Source organism: Rhipicephalus microplus, chromosome 3, assembly GCF_043290135.1.
Source record: "Rhipicephalus microplus isolate Deutch F79 chromosome 3, USDA_Rmic, whole genome shotgun sequence".
In the NCBI taxonomy this organism is placed as follows: domain Eukaryota; kingdom Metazoa; phylum Arthropoda; class Arachnida; order Ixodida; family Ixodidae; genus Rhipicephalus; species Rhipicephalus microplus.
Genome location: NC_134702.1, coordinates 114,247,528 through 114,269,350, shown reverse-complemented (window position 1 = coordinate 114,269,350; position 21,823 = coordinate 114,247,528). Strand labels below are relative to the sequence as shown.

The following is a 21,823-nucleotide window of genomic DNA, read 5'->3' as shown; positions in this document are numbered from 1 at the left end:
CATGACTTTCAAGTAATGACTAGTCAAACATGTTCTTCATACAGGCATATTATGCCTCAGCAAATTTGGTGCCGATACCATTATCGAAACGGCCAGGAGAGCTTAAAAAAAGCTCCCAAACACTTCCCCGAGGGTAAAAACGGTTAAGTGCGAATGCACGGGGTGATGCTATGACGGGGAGTAAAGTTAAAGTCCGTTGGCATTCACTGAAGAGTCTAGGGTAGCTCCCCCGTGTGATCACAATGCAATTCCATGGAACCATTAGACTCTCGGGAAATCTGGGTGAGTTTACGCGTATATGTGAGAGTAAATTCGCACTATAATGATGTTTATGTCCGCGGCCTGCTTCACCCGCTTGCGCTCGGCATGACGGGCGCTTCGCCGCACTGCCTTGTCTTCAACCGGTGCGACATCTTAAAGGACGCGTGTAATGGTCGCATTCGATTGCGTTGTACTCGTTGTTGGAGGTATCGCATTCATATTTGATGCCTGCGATGGATCCATACCTATGACAATTTGCCGATCTCGAGCAAGTCTTGGCTGCGCAGGCACGCGCAGCCATGGAGCGGAGGGCGGAGCGCCCGCAATCGCGTGGTGTGACGTCACTGCGCCGTTGCAACAGACGCTCCTCTCCGTTCCTCGCACCGTTGCTAGGGGAGAGGAGAAGGCGCACTGCGGACGGTGGATTCAGGGTCGCTTATAAAGTGCATTCGCTCTTAAAAAGTCGTGTGCAGCTAAATAGATATAGATAGATACGCTCAAAGTGGCCGAAGTTTGCTAAGAAATGCTTCGCAATAAATAACGCTGGTTAACAAAACAACGCCATTCGTGTTCTTCGGGACTGGACTTGTTTGGGCACGTCATGCGCACGTGTCCTCTTGGTCGGATGCTGGAAAGGGGTTAAGAGATTTGGCTTGCGAAGGCTACGCGGAAGAGCGGCTAGGGTCTCGAGATTTATACCAGCAAACTTCTTAATCTCATCTGCCCACCTAACCTTGTGTTTCCCTCCAACCCACTTGCCTTCTCTGGGAATTCAGTTAGTTACCCTTAATAACCAGCGGTTATCCTGTCTATGCACTACATGCCCAGCCCATGTCCGTTTCCTCTTCTTGATTTCAACTATGATATCCTTAACCCCCGTTCGTTCCCTAATTCACTCTGCTCTCTTCTTGTCTCTTAAAGTTACACCTACCATTTTTGATTCCATGTCTCGCTGCATCGTCCTCAATTTAAGCTGAACCCTCTTTGTAAGTCTCCAGGTTTCCGCTCCGTAGCTAAGTACTGGCAAGAGACAGCTGTTATATATCTTCCTCTTGAGGGATAGTGGCACTCTACTTGTGATGATTTGAGAGTGCTTGCCAAATGTGCTCTACCCCAGTCTTATTCTTCTAGTTACTTCAATCTCGTGATTCGGCTCCGCGGTTATTCCTGCCCTTTGTAGACATGGTCTTTTACAACTTGAAGTGCACTATTGCCTAATTCGAAGCGCTGCTTTTTTCCGAAGTTGTACATTACTTTGGTTTTCTGCAGAATAAATTTAAGACCCACCTTTCTTCTCTCCTTGTCTATTTCGGTAATGATGGGTTGCAATTCGTCCCCTGATTTTTACTCAGCAATGCAATGTCATCGGCGAAAAGCAGGTTACTAAGGTACTCTTACCCTAACTCTTTCCATTCTAGGCTTCTGAAAACCTCATGTAAGCACGCGGTAAATAACATTGGGGACATTGTGTCCCCCTGCGTTACACTCTTCTCGATTGGTATTCTGTTGCTTTCTTTATGAAGCACTATGGTAGCATTTGATCCCCTGTAGATTTATTCCAGGATGTTTATGCATTCTTCATCCGCGCCCTGATTTCGCAGTGTCTGCATGACAGCTGATATTTCTACTGAATCTAACGCCTTCTCGTAATCTATGAAGGCTATGTATAGTGGTTGGTTATATACTGAGTATTTCTCTATTATCTGATTAATAGTGTGAACGTAGTCGATTGTTGAGTAGCCTGTTCGAAATCCCGCTTTTTCCTTTGGTTGATGTTTCCAATGTTTTCTTCCAATGTTTCAATTCCAATGTTTTCTTTGCTCTGTTATGAATCACCTTTGTTAATAGCTTGTATACTTCAGAGAGCAAGCTGATCGGCCTGCAATTCTTCAAGCACTTGTCACCTCCTTTCTTGTGTATTAAGATGATGTTTGTGTTCTTCCAAGACTCTGGTACTTTTCCCGTCAGGAGACACCTCGTCAACAGCATGGCCAGTTTTTCTAACACAATCTGTCCTTCATCTTGCAGCAGATCTGATGTTAGCTGATCCTCACCAGCAGCTTTGCCTCTTTGCATGCTCTCCAAAGCTTTTCTGACTTCTTCTATCATTACTGGTGGGGTGTCATATGGGTTACTGCTTGTTCTTATAGTACTAAGTTCGTAGTTATCCCGGCTACTGTACAGACCTCTGTAAAACTCCTCCGCTATTTTAACTATCCTATTCATATTGGTAGGTATTTTGCCTTCTTTGTCCCTTAGTGCATACATCCGATTTTTGCCTATCCCAAGTTTCCTCTTCACTGCCTTCATGCTTCTTCTGTTTTTCAGAGTGTGTTCCATTGTCTCCGTGTTATACCCTCTTACATGCATACCCTTACGCATAATAATGAACTCCGAAAGCTCTGCCATTCATTTTTTGTCTGTTGTACTTGAGGCTTTCATGATTTGACGCCTTTTAATGAGATTCTTCGTTTGCTGGGAAAGCTTACCAGTGTCCTGTCTGACTGCCTTGCCTCAACCTTCCACTGCACACTCCGTAATGATATTCATGAGATTATCATTTATTGTATCAACGCTAAGGTTGGTTTCCTCACATAGAGCAGAGAACCTGTTCTTAAGCGAGACTGAATTCCTGTACTTTCCCTCTCAGTGTAAGCTCATTCATTGGCTACTTGCGCATCCGTTTCTGTCGTTCCTTCTTCAAGTCTAGGCGCATTCGAGACCGTACCATGTTATAGTCAATGCATCGTACAAATACACGCCATGGCATTCGATTGAAAAAAAAATAACGACAAAAGAACCCAACACGATGCTTGTTTTGCCTCCAAACAAGCAACCGTTGCGAAACGCGCCGCCTTTGGTTGGGCACTAAAACCAGCGGGCAATGAACGCTTTACAGAAGCAACACAACGCATCGCTGTGGCGGCAAGCACCACGTGCCGCTCGTTAGCCGTAAAATGGCAAAAATATGCTTGTGGCCCTTCGTTTTTAGAGTTATTTTCAAACGTGTAGTCTTTTTTTTTTGCTGTAACACATGCCTTACGCGAACAACTTCAATATTACCCTCGTTAGAAGGTGAGCAGCATGTTTCTGCTTTGACGCTTGTTGTTGACTTGACCAAGCAAGACAGCCTGAGCATCTATGAAACGCGAAGGCTGACTTGGGCGTTTTGAAGTCCGCTGATGCTTCACGCTGACTTGCTCAAGTCAAGTCGAAGTCGCGAGCCAAGTCACATCTCTGCATTCGGGGGTCAGCACCCTCTGCGGCGTTGCAGATCTGACCGCCTCAGTGGTCAGTTGCTTCGCAGCTGCTGCGACTGAAGGCCATGAGTTAATTGACGTATGCAAGTGGGAGGTAGGGGCCAGATACTGCACCAGGGTGGCCAATCGTTCTCTGGTGAGGGAGTGCGTTGCCGGTGGTGGTTACCGGTGAGGCCGCACCCTAGGCCTCTTAAGGCAATTCCATCCCCACGCAGATTTTTTATCTGGTTGGGAACTGCACGGCACCGGGATTCGAGCCACGGACCTTTTGCATGCGAGGTGGATGCTCCAACCACTACGCCATCGCCACCGCAGATATATATATATATATATATATATATATATATATATATATATATATAAATATATATATATATATATATATATATATATATATATATATATATATATATATATATATATAACGTGGTGCTTATAGTTGACACTAGCAGTGCGTTGACGAAGTAACAACAGATTTTTTCAGCTCGCACTCGGTATGTGTCCTTGTTGATTTTGTGCTTGAGGATCACGGTGGGAATGTCGAGCTCTGAGGGTTTTATGTTCATGCTCATTGTGTGTGAGCTCTTTTAATAGGTTTCTTGCACTCATTCGGTGCGCTGGAAGCTCCGAAGTGCCTGCTATCGTGCGTGTGACATTACACTTTTTGGCTATCACATTCATTGCTTCTCCTCTAAAGCAAAACAAACTTTCAGGGGTGAAGCTGTGCACAGTCTGCGGCATGCCATCTCTTCGGCGCAGCTATCACAACGTATCCACAGATAGACTGCTGACTGGAGGACGAATGGACGGATGAACGTTTCCCCCTGAACATCATAATTCGCTCTGTGCATATGCTGTGATTTTTTCGTTGAATAGATTCATCCGTTTCAGTGTTCACATTATAGAAGCATGGGCCTCTTCCGTAGAAGTTGAAACACTTAAACGTGATTTATTGGCGTAAGTATTACTTTTTCAGCAGGTCTATCTACGCTAACAGCGGGTGGCGACAACCGACACAGCAATCCCAATGCTCGAGCCAAAAGCTCGCACTCGGACCTTCTCGCCAAAGAGGTGTTGATATGATATCTGGGATTTAACGTCCCAAAACCACTATATAAATATGAGAGACGCCGTAGTGGAGGACTCCGGAAATTTAGACCACCTGGGGTTCTTTAACGTGCACCCAAATCTGAGCACACGGGCCTACAACATTTCCGCCTCCATCGGAAATGCAGCCGCCACAGCCGGGATTTGAACCCGCGCCCTGCGGGTCAGCAGCCGAGTACCTTAGCCACTAGAACACCGCGGCGGGGCTCGCCAAAGAGGTGTCTACAATGGTACATTGTTTTTCCTCCTTACATCCTAAACTCGGCAAGATGCTGAATACCGACAACTTAAGGCCTATCTCACTAGCTTCATACGTGTTAAACTTATGAAGAGAATGGTTCGGGGTCACCTTTCTCCATACATGAGCGCTAAGGGCCTTTTTGCAGACACTTTGCATGGGTGTCACCCATATAAATGTCAGTTCTGGATGTCCTTTTTCAGTTACACTGTGACATAATACAACCCACTGTCATGCGCCACAATGACAAGGCCATCCTTGCTCTCGATTTTAGAAGCGCCTCTAATAACCTTCATCTGGGCAGTATTCTCCTGAGCCTGAGCTTTGCCGATTATGATAAGGGATTTGCCAAAGTAAGAGCGTCAGTCCTTGCTCAAAATTGAGGATGATGAATACGGCCCGAACACAATGGGCGCAAGGGGTACTCCTCAAGCAGCGGTCTTGTCACTGCTCCTTTTCAACATTGCTATGATGCAGCTTCCACATTATTTGTGCCGGGTGGAAGGAACTTATCACGCACTCCACTCAGTTGATATAACAATTTCGAATACTGTAGGGAGATGTGGAGAAATAGACGGCCACCTCCAGCGGGCCATCTCTACCGTACATGGCTATGCTCTTGATTGTAGTCTCTAATGCACTACTGCAAAATCAAAGCTTCTGCACGTCAGAGCCAACCCCAAAGGTGGCATTAACTTCTGTATCTTCTTGATGGGAGCTTCTGTTAGAGAAGTCCAGAAGATGTGGATCCTGGGCTTGTTCCTTCATAACCAACTGTGACCAGAATCTGCCATTAGCAAACTGAAACACATCGGCGAACAAGTCGGCCGTATTATCCACCGCGTTTCGAACAAATGCTGTTTGTTGAGAGGGGCAGGGATACGCTTCAACTCGTCCTTGCCTGATCCTCTACTGCATATTCTACTTTTGCACTACGAAGCAAGACGACCAGCGCATCGACACTATCATAAAGAAGGCTACAAAACAAGCTTTAGACATACTGGTAACCACGTCCAATGCCAAGCTCTGGGCTCTATTAGAGCTCAACTCTTACCAAAAATTGAAGGGAGCGTATCTCCTCAGTCAATATACGCGTCTTTTGCAAAAGGAATCTAGGCGCCGCCTGTAAGACGGGCTTGAAGGCAGCGCCCAGATACCGTCTGCGAGTAAAACATGACTGCATTATTGAGGAGGCATGCAGATTTCCAGAGCGCTGGCGCCACAAGCTGTGGTTTTCTCCCCTTCCTCGATGCATGTACTCGCAGACACACAAATGTAGACGAGGGGCGCGTGCTCTGGCCCTTGAACACCAATACAGATGTAATCAGGATGTACATTACGTTGATGTGACAGGGCTGTCACCCACTGGATTCCATTCGGCTGCCGTAGTTCTCCAGGGCAAACACGCTAACGGGCCCTACTATCGGGCTTTCAACCCCGCGCGCGTTGAGGAGGTAGCAAGAGCGCTAGCTGCCTCTGACAAGGACTCTAGAGTAATCCTTACAGATTCACGCAGAGCCTGTGAACACTGCATGACGGGTCAAGTGTCACATTTAACCTACAGTAGTCTCAAGTGAACCGTCAGGGATTTAGACTCCTCACCTAAACGCATTGTTTGGACTACGAGCCATCAGGGCTTCAGAGGGTTTAACGAGGCTGCGGATGCGGCCGCCCGCGCGCTTATCTGCCGGGAACTTCACCAAGGCTTTTCCGGTTCAGAAACTAGCCAACAACTTCAGCGATTCAGAGAAATTTCGGTGTTATATTGCGAACGACATCACCTTTTTCCGGTACCCGCTAAGGGCCTGAGTAAGGCTGGTGAATGAACCCTGAGGCACCTGCAGAGCAACACCTTGTTGTGTCCTACAATAGTAAAACATTTAGACCCAAAGGTTGATGTGTGGTGTCCTCACAATGGCGAAGTTTCTGATATATTTCACTTCATGTGGGCATGTCAGATGAATCTTTACCTTCCCCCTAAGCCTACCTCTACTAGATAGGCAAGGGAGGCAGTTCTATTGAATTTCTTAGGGCTGAAGGCTGAAACAGCTCTAGTCTAACAGCGCGGGTAGCGGCCCTGTCCAGTGGTGTCCCAGAATAAGGACTCCCCCTGTGTAAAGGTCCTTTATGGACCTGCAAACTCTGCATGAATAAATGTTTTTCACACACACACACACCTCCTCACACGCTCAATATCGGACCTCGTTGCTCGGTTTCAAACAATAGCCCCGGGAGGAAAGTTGTTTTCAATTATTGTTTTTCTTTGTGCCATTGTTTACGGATGATGATACTTTTTGAGCGACCGCGTCACCTGTCTCCTCCAGCGCAGTGGGTACTCTTGAAGATCACTATCTTCAGAGTCAATCAATCTTCGTTTGAAAACTCAAACCAATGAAGACGCGGTAAAACTTTGCTCACAACATCCTCTGAGCAGAGGGAGCTGGGTCTCTCGCGTTCGCCCGTCCTATGTTTGCCGACATTTGCCACAGGCATCGTGCAAAAAGCAGAAGCACGTAAACATCCGCGCTGTAGTCCATGCGCCGTACGCCCACTCGTGCAAGCGGTGATATATACGCCCATTTTGTCCGATTACGCATGGCTGTACATTCAGGCACAGCAGTCATACAAGAAAACTCAACGTTGTGGTGCCTCTGGCAATGTGCGCACGTGGGACCTGCAGTGGCTTGTGTTTGCTATGCACACCTATAACGCATGCTTGCATGCGTACGCCACTCCCTATTTACCAAACCACGTGGAGCCCCTAGCGTCTGCATACTAGACACTAAATTTTCTATTATTCTAACAATAGGATCTGCTTTTTAAGAGCGAATCTGTTTAAAGGTTCTCAGAGTTGACCGAGACATATTTTTCATTTTCTTTTGCAAAACACTTGCTGGCGATATAAAATTATGCCTTGCAGCATTTCTATAAAAGTAACTTAATTCAGTTTGTGAACACTATATTTAGACAGTCCCTTAGTTTTAGTTATTGTTCTCTAGCAGCCAAAAATATTATCACTCTTACATAATGCTCGTGTTCGAAGACGAAACGTGCTTAACTGTCATAGCATTTTTTTTAATTTCCTAAACAGTAATGTCTACGTGAACCCGTTGTTTTATGAAGCCCTGGAGTACCACAGCACCAGTTACACAATAACGTGAACACGCATGAAGTATGTTATGCGCAATGCCTTAAGCTTAAATGATGAGCTCTCACCATTCCAAGGCCACCATAATTAAGTCCTACTGGTCCGTACTCATAATAGAACGGTTGATGCACAATGGCAATTGGAATTATTATGCTTTTGTCGATGGTGTAATAGGCACCGACTTCTCCCTCGTTGTACAGTGGATTTTCCTGGTCTTTCCACGAATAGCGAGTGCGAAGGCGACGAGCTGCTATCCACGATGGAAACAGTCGGTTCACTGGTACGTCCGGAAGAGTTTCTGCACAGTGCCATTGACAATATGTTACGCAATTATTCTTTGTTTCTTGTACAATTGACTCACGTGCAATTGCACGTGACTGGTTTCAGATTAAAAGAACATCGCATCAAGAGAACTGGTGAGATAATGTTTTGCAAGAATAAACAAAATTGCCTATCATCTGACTGGTAATGCTGTCCTGCCTGAGCCGTCTCTAAACAATGATTGAGAAAGGCAATGAGGAATCAGAAGGCAGGGTGAAGTATATTAGTCCGTTATAATGGCTACTATTATTTCTTTATTTCAGGAAAATAAAGAGTGTTTAACAAGCTACATCTTATTGGAACTTGCTCTTTCAAAATTTTAGCGATGAAGAAAAATTACATGCCTCCAGTATAACACTTTAGGGGGCAATGTTCGAGGAACAAAACCTGAAAGAGCAGCGATTTTTTTAGGCGAAAGTTTTTTGTGCTTGTCAAAATGCGAAAAGAAAAAGGACACCAGCATGGGCATTAAAACTTGCCATGCAAAAAATCATTGTTATGAGAAGGCGCTGCGCTACGGTGATATGATAACGTCACAATTTAGTTGTCACTCTGCATTACAGCAGAGTGAGTAATAGTGATCCATGTTGAAAATAAGCAGTAACACTAAGCAGCCCTTATACACAGATAAATTGTTGGCTACAGCGCTTCTACAGTGGCCTTCGAACACCCCGTTAACCCAGCCATATCTTAGCGAGTACAAATACAAGTGCACTCTAGTTCCTATACCATTGATTTGATTGATTTGTGGGGTTTCACGTTCCAAAACCACTATTTGATTATGGGAGACGCCATAGTAGAGGGCTCCGGAAATTTTGACCCGCTGGGGTTCTTTAACGTGCACCCAAATCTGAGTACACGGGCCTACAACATTTCCGCCTACATCGGAAAGTTCCTATACCATGTATTCGGTAGTCGAGCAGGTGGTCTGCAACAGTTTTTAATCTTCTTTTGCGGCGTTACTATGCGTTACTTTGAGTCATTAATGGTAATGTTCTGTATAGCAAACACTGACTCGTAAAAATAAACAAAGAGGGTTTCTGTGTTCGTTTTCGTAAACCGTTTAGCTATTTTTTCTGTGCGAAAAGTTTTCGATTGATCAATAAATATGTAGAGTTTTACGTCCCCAAACCACCATATCAATATGAGAGACGCCGTAGTGGAGAGCTCCTGAAATAACTGTTAACAGAAGTCCTTTAACGTGTACCCTTATCTCAGCACACGGACCTGCAGCATTTTCGCCTTCATCTAAATCACAGCCGCCACAGCCGGGATTTCATCCCGCGACCTGTGGGTCAGTAGCCGAATACTTTATTCACTAGACCACCACGGTGCGGCTGCAAACAGTTTTCGCGTCCGTAGCCCTCACGTCTCTCGCTAAAGGTGTTGCTAACCCCTTGAAACTGAACGCATAGATTTTTCGTGACTGACTAATCAAATAATTTTAGTGACGCCTAAGAGAAAGTAAAGTAAGCCAGTCTCATGAAAATCCTGGTTAGCCGTTAGCGGCCAGCGTTTTATAAAAGCCTTAAGTGCTTACTTCTACGTCTCTCTATTCAGCATTATGAGCCACAACAACAAATGAATGTTTATTGAACGATGACACCATATATAGTCTTAGGAACCTGGTGTTCTGCATTGCCACATACACCTTAGCTCCTTGACGTCTAGTGTCGAAAATATTAATGCGAATGGCAAATGCGTGTAGCGGCTATGAGCGGTGATTCCTGTGCTTCATCTCATCCAGCTGGCAGCTATAGATACGAAAACTAACCGTAAAACGTTTCCACGAATCCGGGCTCTATTCGATCTCCAGGACTTCCTGCTTGGACCTTAATTTCATACAACTTGCTCGTAAAGCGTCTTCGAAAACGTGTAGTCAGCCAGCTTGAGGCGTTCAGGGCATCCCCGAAGGTATCCCGAATTCGGAATGCCATTTGTCTCACTCCCTCTATCATACGTGGTGAAACGACTGTTGAGTAAGAAAAATAAGCAATAACAATTGGTGTTAGTAATCATTGAATATTAATACACACGTGGGAATGAAAATTCACAATAGGACAAGTCATTGACAGGAAAACGCAATAATCGCACAGTGACGATATTCATTCAGTAGCATATCTATGAAGTTCTGTTCACGTGTTGATGCTATTGCTGTGTGATGGTGGCTAAGACAAAAATAAGATGGCGTGGAGCTTGCAGTGGTATTCATATTTATATTATCATAATGCAAAACGCAGAACTTGAATATAAAGTACAATAAATGTTTTCTAAAGTGACTGTAGTTCTTATGAATAGGAGAAGGTAACATCAGACGCATTATACAAAAATGGCGGCCTACTAACGCTTTGATTTGCTCATGGTAATTTTAAAACGAGCATAATACTTTGTGTCACATATCATCGAGAAATATGTTAGCCAATTCGCGCATTATAAAAGCCGAACGTACATCCGGCGATTTCATTTCAGAAGAGCTACATCGAAGTAAAAATATAAAAAAACGACTGATAGCGCATTTATCGTCATGCTGAAACTTCTTTTGAGGAGCATATTGAATTGGTTATTGTCCATCTAAATCATCCTGCTGCCCTTTTTCAGCATGAGCTGAAAACGGTGCCAATCGGTAGTCGACGTGCATATGGGAGCACGCGATCTAAACATAATAGTGCTGCATAATGCGTATAATATGATTCTGATATTCAAATGCAGCCAGACATCGTTTCCTTTTCTCCCGGCAAAGAATGCGGTTGACCCAAACGACTGCGCCACAAACACGAGGCCCCCGTACATTGACAGATGTGACAATGGTGAGATGCGCAGTCATCGAGCCTTACACGGCATAGCGGCACGTGTCCGTGCGTGCGATCATAGTAAACTTACTATTAAAAGTAAAAATATGCGCGATATAAATTGTGGAGGCGGCCCACATTGCTCGTTTTGGGAAGGCATAAATAAATCAGCGTGCCTTCCCTGGACTTGCACAAAAAGAAACTCGATATTGTTTACAATAGTAATGCTCGGTACCTACATACATACATACAAAGAACATTATTAAAACACCAGGGTACTAGTTTGAGTAAGTTCCAAGACCCACTCAACCAGTCGGCGGCTTCATTCAGGTCAGCACGGAAAGGTGAAGACTTCTCGCGATGGCCCGCGTCTTCTGGACAGCCAGTAGTTGTAGACTCAAGCCCGGGCTGTGTTTAGCTCCGCGAAACGACTCATCATATTGGAAATCAGCCCCCACATTCACGGGGTCGACTTTTTCAAGTTAAGTATTTTTGAGAATTCGTCCTAAATTTGTCACCTGAGAGCGTTCATGCGTGGTGGTTGTCCCGTGTCAATTCGAACAGCGCAGCTTTTCACTACATATGTGTGTTTCGAACTAAAAATGAGGTTAGGGTCACAGCTCATCTGTTTCCTTAAATAATTTAGTTCTGGCATGATGATTAGTCGATTCAATTCATACATTTCTCTGGTAAACGTAGTTTTGTTTGCTTGGTAAGTAATTTTTACAATCAGGTCCTTCGAGTCCTGCCTGGCTAAAGTCATCGCGGTGCTACTTGATAAAAAGTAGATTCAGTTAGTGTTTTTTTTTCATTTGCCTACGAGGAGTGCGTCTTGTTGAGCTAAAAAAAGAATGATGATGGTATTTAAGTAAAATTTAACACTGAAAATGCTCACACGAATAGAAGTGCTCGCTGAGAATCGCTAGGCCCATAACATTCCTGACGTGCATGAAGCAAACCTCGTCGACCTTCTTCTCACCACGGAACATGTATGGCTCAGTGAACTTGACCAGCTGCCTATAGATGCTCCAGGCGACCAGGTATTGCAAACCAACTTTGCCAACATATTCATTCTCGAACAGTCTCTTGATGATACTCGTGCTGTGTATAAAGTGCAAAATTGTGTCGGAACCCCTATATATGCCTTCGGTGTATTTAGAAAAGAGGGTACTCCATTCTGCTGCAAAGAAAAAAAAGAGGAGTGGTAAGATGTTAGTATATTGACATTATTCCTGTATTTTCAAGTCTAACAATATATACATGCTGTACACGGCCATCCTCTCGGGGCCTTTCACTCCCATGTATAAAATGGCAGCACAATACGTAATGTGCAGTTTATCCCTAGTGTGATGGAGAGGAGTGTGCTGGCAGGGCAAGTTCACTCTTATTATACTAAGGGAAGCGCATCATCAAGAAAAATGACCCATTATGAAAACAATCATTATTATCGTGATGAGTGATATTGTCACAATAAGGAAAGTACTGGTCCCACACTACGGTGAACACGTTTGCAGAATAGCAGGTCGACTCGCAGGTTGACTTGAAGGGCCACTCGCCAGGCCCCATACCAAAACTTAGACCGCGGAAGCTTCTGGAAATTGTTTTAAATGCGAAGCATTTCTTTGCGAACTTCGGCGACTTTGAGCGTATCTATCTATCTATCTATCTATCTATCTATCTATCTATCTATCTATCTATCTGTCTATCTATCTATCTATCTATCTATCTATCTATCTATCTATCTATCTATCTATCTATCTATCTATCTATCTATCTATCTATCTATCTAGCCGCAAACTAAAGGCTGGAGCATACAGGCGACTAACAGTGGTCGCGCGACTCTTCGCGACTGGCAACCAAAAGGCGACTGATATTCACACCGGCAGAGGCTGCATGCGAGCGACCGTTTGGTCGCTCGCATGCAGCCTTTGCCGGTGTTTGCTTACGTTTGGGTGCTCTCGTGCTCACCCCCTTAACTTAGCGTGAAGCAAAATTAGCCTGGGAGGGTAAGTTGGTTTACGAATTTGACGCGCTGGTTAAGACATCAATAATTTGACAATCCCGTCGCGTTTGTCGTGAAACACTTCCCGCCAGACAGTAGCCCATACCAACAGGAAGGTATGTGCCGATGGTATGCGGCTATGTGCCACAAGTGATTGACACTTAGTATCTACCCAGGAATGACGAGAACACAAATGAGAAATTTTAACGCGCAAGCGTTCAGAAATATCTGACATCGGCAGTGTCATTCCGTTAAATTCAAAGAATAAATGCCAGGGCCCCAGCTGGAATCGAACCTAAGCATTCTGCGTGGCAATGAAGCAGTTTACCACAAAGCTATGCCAGGTCTCGGAACTATACTTTTCAAATAGACGACAATCTTCGTGAAACGTAGATAGTGGTTACAGTGCTGTCTAACCAATCTTATAACCATTACATATGTACTCCTTTGATACGCCTTCACGTGGGGTTAACATCAATTGTAGTTAGTTGCCATGCGCAGAAAATGACTTATGTAGCAGTGTCCAAGGCCAGCATCCTTACGAGCATCAGCGCTTCTTATCAGCTTCTGGTGTTGCTAATACGCATGTTCTAGGTAGCATCGTTGCGCAAGTGCAAACAACTTGTTATATAGACATCTGTAACTCTTCAACATATATCTGCACGTGTAACAATTTTACATATAGTTAGCGTCATTTCATAACGAGTCGCCCAATAAACATTGCAACACGGTCACCTCCTCTGCACATGCTTCGCATAATGTCGTTTCCCAGGTACGTAGGATCTGCCAAATATTGTTTTTTATCTCTATTGAATCAGCCTTAAAGTAGTGAGGGGTATGGTATAGTATAAAAACACTTAATTTAGGTGGGCGTCAACTTGCACGTAGCAGGCGCTCCCACCTAGGGAAAGAAAGGCCCCTGCGCCACGCCGTCGGCCCATTCCACTGTCAATAGTTCTGTCACTAAATGCGCTGAAACAAAATTCTCCATTAACTACGGTACTCCCAATTGTGACTTTTGAACGCAGCTTCGTGCTCGTTGAACACTAATTGTGTTTTGAAGTTGGGGAAATACGCAGTTGTTTCACCTTGACATTCCTTACATAGTGCCACTGGAAGTGCCAGTGCTCGAGTTCCACGCACACTACTCCGTTCATTGCAGGCGTCGCACAAGACGCGGAACAGCGACAGTTCCGTTACGATTGGCGAAGGCAGCTGCGGTGAAAGGTGTTAGCCTTACTTGCGCACGAGCTCTGAACGAAGGGCTAGCGCGCGTGAGGGAGGAATAAAACGTGGCTCGAGGCATGGTGCGAGGTGAGTGGCTTGTGATTGTGAGCGACTTTTTGTTCGCCCTCTTTCGTGCTCGTCCATTCTATACCATTTACGCCGATGCTCGCCAACCACGCTGACGCCACTCAATTAACGCAGACACGGGTGCCTAACAGCTAATGGCTTCCCCTTAGAGTGGTTTGCTTGTTTTTTTTTTCAGGAAGGGTCATTTTTAACCTTTCTTTGACAGAATAAAGGAGAGGTGGATCGAGAGGACAAGAGGAAGCCACAGGAGTTTCGTAGCACTTTGACTGACAGTAAATACGCAAGAATGCCACAGTACTAGCACAAAACAACCGAAGGCCCCGTTCTGTTCACTGAACCGTTAATAAACTGTCTTCGCATGGCTTCCATTGGATGGAAACGTGAGCGTTTCGTCCCGGAGGATGGAATGAAGTTGTCTTGAGCCTGGCTTCCCCGATTACCGCGCCAATAGCTTGTGAAAATCACCACCAAACGGCTAGTGGAATTGCGACACTGCATAGAACAAAGTCAATACAATAACGCAAATAAATTATGAACCACAGCACTCCACAATCCTAAGCTTGGAAGAACAATGCATGTCAATATTCATGTTCAGTTGCAATAATAATCTATTTCTTTAGGCGTTGACAGCCTTTCTTTATTCTCTCAGCTCGTTTATTTGCCGTTCGCTCAGTTTCGTCCTTCCGCTACACTCTCCTCTGTTATGGCACAGAATGTGACGAACCGTATACACCCCCCCTCCCCACGAGTTGTAGCTTTATTAAGACATGTTTCCTAAGGGAAGTCAGCTTTCTTTAAGATAAAAAAGTTTGGTGCTTGTATTACGTCGCATAATTTTGCAATTTTTGTATCGCAAAATTTTTTTGCGCTTCCATCAAAACAGTGATATATTAGACCACTTCATGCCATCTGTAGTGTTTGAAGAGCCACGAAGAACGACTGAAACTTTAGGCTGTTTTGCCTTGGTTGCAAATTATTATTTGTGACTAGCTTTCGCGCACACGTGGATGCGGCACTCAGCAGCCTCCATTTCATTCGGTGTTATGCGCACACAGCATCAAGAAAACGCATACACGGCGGAACTTCCTAAAAGTCAAGACTTTCAGTAGATAGTAATTCCCACATCGCCACTTCGTTTTGGTTTTTGGGGAACACTGCTTTATTACTTTTGCTTCGTACAGTTTTTGCCCAAAATACCCAGATCGCTGTTAAAGTCGACCAATTTTGGTTAATTTAGATACCGATAAATAGTGTATATGCAGGCCTATACCGAAAAACGTGTCGTAAACATTTGATTTTTTGAATAATGCAATGTCGAATCATCAACAGTGTACTATGCAAAGTCAATTGCTGGTAAATAACGAAGATTGTGATCCAAACTATTCTGCAATTACAGTAATCTGGCAATGATTAGTGAATATAAAAAGAAATATTGCTCCTTATAAGTAGCAGAATCTGTCACGTAGTCCCACCTACCTGAATTGACATAAGGGCTCGTGTATAGGCCGAGCTCAGAAATTACAATGAACTGGTACTTGTTCCGATTGGCTGTGGCTTTCTCTATGGCTCGTACTGGAGGAAGAAGAAGAATAAAAAATGTATGTATCGCAGCAGTAATATGGTCAGGGTTTTTAAGGTGCTATGACCTCATAGAGGCAGGCTATTGCAAGATTTAGACCAATTGGAGTTGTTGTTCACCGAGACCCTAGGTAAATATACATGAGATTTTAGCCGTTCCGCCTTCATTGAAATGCGCCCACCGTGGCAGTGGTAGAACCCACGACTTTCGGGTCAATAGCAGAGTCCCATAACCACCGTAATACGGCAGAGGCCCCACAGGTTTACACATGAGGTTTTCTTGCGTTCTGCGGCTTCATTTTGCGAAGACGTCGCATTTCGAATAGTCGTCATAATCTCGCATTTAGGTCTACGCGTAATGCACACACATGCTATGCCTGCGTTAGACATGCTCATTACATAAATTACACTACTTGTGCAAAATATAAGCTGCATTTCCACATGCCGAAAGAAGTCTTGTTGAGTAACTGTAGGCTAGTTTTGTATGAGTATTTCAGAACGTACACGCATTGATTGATACATAGGTGGAGTTTAACATCCCGAAAGTACCACATGCTTATGAAAAACGCCGTAGTGGAGCGCTCCGGAAATTTCGGCGACCTTTAACGTGCACCCAAATATGGGCACACGGGCCTACAACGTTTTAGCCTCGATCGAAAATGTATCCGCCACAGCCGGGATTTGATCCCGCGACCTGTGGGTCAGCAACCGAGTACTTTAGCCCCTACACAACCGCGGCGGGGCTTTAATGGGCACGCAATCACTAAAGATATGATGGATTCATCATAACATGCACCGTGCGAATAAATTTATATGTAGGTCATGTATAACATGACATAAATGACACAAGTGACAACTTGGCACTCGAAAAATTATTTAGCTTGGAAATCCTAATCAGCGTAACAATGTACACGACATATAGACAATGACATTTAAAACATTCACAAAAGGAAACTAAACACGGGTTAGCCACGATTTGACTACCTAGTGACATCTAAAGTGGATACTTTAGACGTTACTCGTAAATTGCAATAGCTTGTAGAACTGGCTAAGTGCTAACTAGCTCGGACCTTATGTAAGCTAAATTGTATATTTTCAAAAACTTCATGCTAGTTTCAGCTAGTAGTGACTAGTTAGTGGCTAATAATGGCATACACTGCATAATTTTGCCTATATCCGGGTCAGTTCCTGCGTGTGTTTGCTGATACGGGCTATTGCTCACCACTTCTGGCGAATATTTTGCTGAAAAGTGCGCGCTATTTAACGAGAATGAACTGTATTGTGGCTATAGGTGGTACGTACTGTAGGCTGAAGAAAAGTCACCGCTCGGCGAAAGTGCGTTTACACAATGAAGACTGATGCCCCAGCCACACTAGCGAGAACATGCCGCGGCAACGCAATACTGCACGATGCTGACTGCCACCACCTCCGCGAAAGCTGTAAGAAGCGCACGGTAAGCATCGCCGTTGGGTGAATCGCGTGACGCGGTCCAATCTCGCACAACTTGTCCATGAAAGTAAGACAGCGAGATTCCGCACATGTGTGCATCACGTGCAGATGCGCAGAGTTCGTGTTTTTCGGTGCGGCTACTGAATCTGCTCTGGCAAAGAACTTATTGTTGCAACCAAGTCTACAGCTTCTTCACATGCTTCCATGAAAAACCTCATGTGTAACTGTCAAAAACTCACAGCGCAAATTAAAAGCTCAACGTGTTTGATGGGAGAAGAAGAGATGTTGAAAACAGAAATCAATGGTGCGGCGTGCCGATGAAGGCAGCGCAACTACTGCTCCGTCGCTGATTGGCCACACCACTCTGCGGCTGGAGCAGCCACGTTGCGAAAATGGGTCTCAGAGGGCCACCAACCTCAAGCATTTATTCCTAGATGTCTTAGTTTTTTATGTATTAGAAGCATTTTGTGTACTCTTCTTGAACCTACGGACCGTTGCAGACCCCAAAAAGGATACATTGAGAGGACTAATGGGAGGTATTGCTAAGTAATCGTGTTTTTTAACTAGAAATGCTTTTAAGTTATTTAATTACAACGGGGCAGCTGTGGCGTTCAATTGAATGAAATGAAGGCAATATCAGCTTTGTCACTCGAGCTTGTTATAAGGCGAACACATATGTTTACCAACTCTTCAACCAAGAAACTCCGGACGGAACGGGGGCGCCTATATTTACATTGGGAGGTGGTGAGATTCCTTTTTTGTTGCAGTATCTGTCAAAAAGCTTCATGAGATCTTTACCCTTGCGACACCTTGTAATGAAGTGGTACTTAGCTGCCCATGTCTTGTTGAGAACACTTATACTGGATGCAGAAGTCATGCGCGAAAATTGTCCCACTTCACGCACGAGTTCAAGATCCTGCTCGCCAGCGTTTGTCGCCGCACCGTCGCATCGTACTTGCGAAGTTTGTGAGGCTGTAGCATGGCCTGCGTGGTATGGCGTGCTTTAGATCAAATAAAACAACTTAACGGGATGGTCCGGTAAAAATGGGATGGTCCGGCAACGTTCCGAGTTCCACACCTTCCATGACCCGACATGAATGGTGCAGGATTCGGGACTTTGCACGCAAGTGGGGACAGTCCTGCGAAATTTGGGACGTTTGTCAATGCTCTGAATACAAGGGGAAAATCAAACTTTGCAGTTGTGAATGTTTAGGAGATATTAGTGTGCTATCAAGAAGACCCTGATTGATTGATGCAAATAAAAATTATTTAAAATTTTTAATTGTACCTACATTAAAAACAAATTTTCTGCTGTAAGTCCTGTGCACTTGAAGCATGCTCAATTTGAACTTGCACCGTGCCTTCACCGTTCAAACTATTCATGCCGATTGGCTCTTCGACCAGGAGACTTTTACAGAAAGAGAGCAAAAGTAGTTCGGCCAGTTGGTTAATTATTCTATCGTGCCTTTTCATAAGAGCAAAGTATGGTCAAGGATTTGGACAATTGAAAAGCTAATCGACAGTACGGGGTATGTGTACCAACCAAAGAAAGAGGGCCCCAGTATTTCCACTACAGCATTGGAAAATTAAAAATTTACCATCACCTGAGATGCTCTAAGAAGGAAAAGGCGCTACAGCCTGGCAAATCACCCGAATGCTCCTGTCGTGTTGGACGCGAGCGCTGCTAGATATCAGCACAAAGAAGCGAGTTGTCTGTCCTAGAAAGTCAAGCAACTAACTTGGTGGTGGTGGTAATGGTTAGGTGAAGAATGGCTACTGAGCGACCAACGCGGCTCGTACTCACACCCACGCACCACTTCCCTTTTTCACACGCAACGCGATAACATTACACCGAAAAGATGCGAAAGGGTGTCTGGCTGCTGCTGTGCAACAATGAGCCCACCACATCACTTCCCCTCCTAGTGAGTTAACGAACGTTAATAGACAATTCACATTGTTTACAAATCCATACGACGGGGCGTCTTCTAGACCCGTCCACTGCTTGTCTTTGTTACTTGGCTTGTTTCAACGAGCACTGCCTTGGAGGGTGAAGTCGCCGATGAAGGCACATGTGAAACGGTGTCTGCATCTTCACTTTCCGTTGGTTTCAATTTACCTAGTGAGATGACTTCGGGACGACCACGCACGTGTATAGTGTACTACTTTTCACGTGGCACTCTGAATAGTCCATCGTAGGGTGGTTGGAGTGGCCGATGAACTGATGAACAGCATCATGGTACGCAAACACGCGTGTACACGCACCAAGTTCTAGTGGCACATGCACCATGCGTGGCGCTTCCCATCTTGGCAGCATAGTTCGATATTCTGTCTTGTCTCAAAGCCGAAGTGCGTAGACTGCAATAGCTATGCAACCGTCTTGCGGGTTACCAGTAAAAAATTCTCCAGAAAGGCATAGTGTCGTTCCGTAGACCAATTCGGTAAGATTTATGAGAACCATGTCTTCTTTGACAACTCTTCGAATTCCTAAGATAATCAATGGCAGTATCTCTATCGAGCGGTGCTGTTCTGCTGCGGTGAGAAAATTGAGCAGGCGGTGGAAACGCTATATACCATGCCGTTGCTGATCAGGTGGTAGGCGATAGTTCAGATACGAGGGGCACCAATGAAATGTGTTATGCTGGCAAATAGTGATGATTCTAACTGCCTTCTACGATTTGTTATTGTTGTGGATGATGCGCCGAAACCAACAACCCAGTGGTGCAGAAAGGCGTGGGCAATTGGTCAGCAGAGATACCATTTAAGTATTGTATCACCTCTGCCTAGTGCATGGATCTGTCTACGCACGTCATTAAATAGGCATGTTCCTAAAAAGCGGCAGAGGTCCGACGATGTCAATGTGTACGTGGTTGAAGCGCTCATCCGGAGGCGGAAATTCTACCAACAGGGTCACAGTATGTCAATGAATTTTGACAAGCTGGCACGGTATGCATGCGTGCTGTTGCCAAGCAACACATCATCATCATCATCATCAGCCTGACTACGTCCACTGCAGGACAAAGGCCTCTCCCATGTTCCGCCAGTTAACCTGGTCCTGTGCTTGCTGCTGCCAATTTATACCCGCAAACTTCATAATCTCATCTGCCCACCTAACCTTCTGTCTCCCCCTAACCCGCTTCCCTTCTCTGGGAATCCAGTTAGTTACCCTTAATGACCAGCGGTTATCCTGTCTACGCGCTACATGCCCGGCCCATGCCCGGGCATGTAGCTATATGCCCGCTACATGCCCGGCGGTTGCCAAGCAACACGCGTCTCCATTAGTACATGGCCAGATGAACCTTGCTGTGAGACTCTTCTGCGTAGAGCTTTGGTTCCAGGATTTGATAACTTTTGTGGAGAAATAAAAGCGCGGTGACGTAAATTGACGCGTACTTGTGGCCGTGGTTTGCCTGTGAAAGTGTCGCAGAAAATCTGGTCACCTGATCCCGGAATCTGCATCCCTTCTAGCTTTAGGGCTGTTTTTATTGCTAGCAGGATTTTTAGCTCTTCCTATTCTTTTTGGGCTGCTGTCAGCGCGTCGAAGTTGACTTCTCTTGGATTTTTGGTGGCAATTAGAGTGTTTCAACCCGGCGAGACCGCGCGTCGGGAACGACGTTGTCGCACCCTTTCACATGGCGGATGTCTGTCGAGAACATTGATATGTATGCCATCTGGCAAAGTTATCGGCACATGTGTGTGCCATCATCTGAACGCATACACTGAAGAGCATAGGTCGAAGGGTAGCGTTTGGTTACGATGAAAAACTCGCGCCTTCCGTGAAATGCCGAAGTTGCGCATACTTGAGTAGACTGCTTGCTATTCTCGCCCAATTGTGCTGTATAGCGGCGCTCAGTAGGTGCTGATTTCGTCGAGCTATTTCTGAGACAATCACCATTAAACACTTGAGAATTCCCGGCCTGGAGTATGCCAAGACAGCCGCACTCGCCAAGGCCTGCTTAATTTGGTTGAAAGCGTTTTTCGCTTCTTCGTACCAAGCACGATAGTTATAGAGCGAGAACAGAACGACGACACAGAGACAAGACGGACATGAAGGACACGAATCTTGTCTCTGTGTTGTCGTTTGGTTCTCGCGCTATAACTATCATCATGTCATACCGACTAGCCCAAGCTGCCCAACTTCGTACCAAGGAATGTCGTTTGAACATTCCTGCATTGCCTTCAGCAGTCCGTGAAGTAGATGTATGACATAAGTGCGTTTACGCACAAACCAGTGGTATAAGTGTAGCAGTCCGAGAAATTCGCGTAGCTGACGCTCCGTGGTCGGTAGTGGAATGTCTTGCATGACCTGCACTTTAGATGTGTGTGGCCGTACTCCTGAGTTCGAAGTGATGGGATCCT

At 45.1% G+C, this 21,823-nt stretch overlaps 1 protein-coding gene across 1 annotated transcript in view; it reads right to left on the bottom strand.

Moving 5' to 3' along the window:
• LOC142803297 (neprilysin-1-like) overlaps positions 1-21,823 on the bottom strand; it is a 73,453-nt gene that overhangs the window by 46,007 nt on the left and 5,623 nt on the right. The window contains exons 3-6 of the mRNA XM_075888428.1: positions 15,917-16,012; positions 12,020-12,304; positions 10,110-10,307; positions 8,083-8,312 (exon numbers count right to left, since the gene is read on the bottom strand). Of these exons, the coding sequence (XP_075744543.1) occupies positions 8,083-8,312; positions 10,110-10,307; positions 12,020-12,304; positions 15,917-16,012 (809 nt within the window). The remainder of the gene's footprint in view (positions 1-8,082; positions 8,313-10,109; positions 10,308-12,019; positions 12,305-15,916; positions 16,013-21,823) is intronic.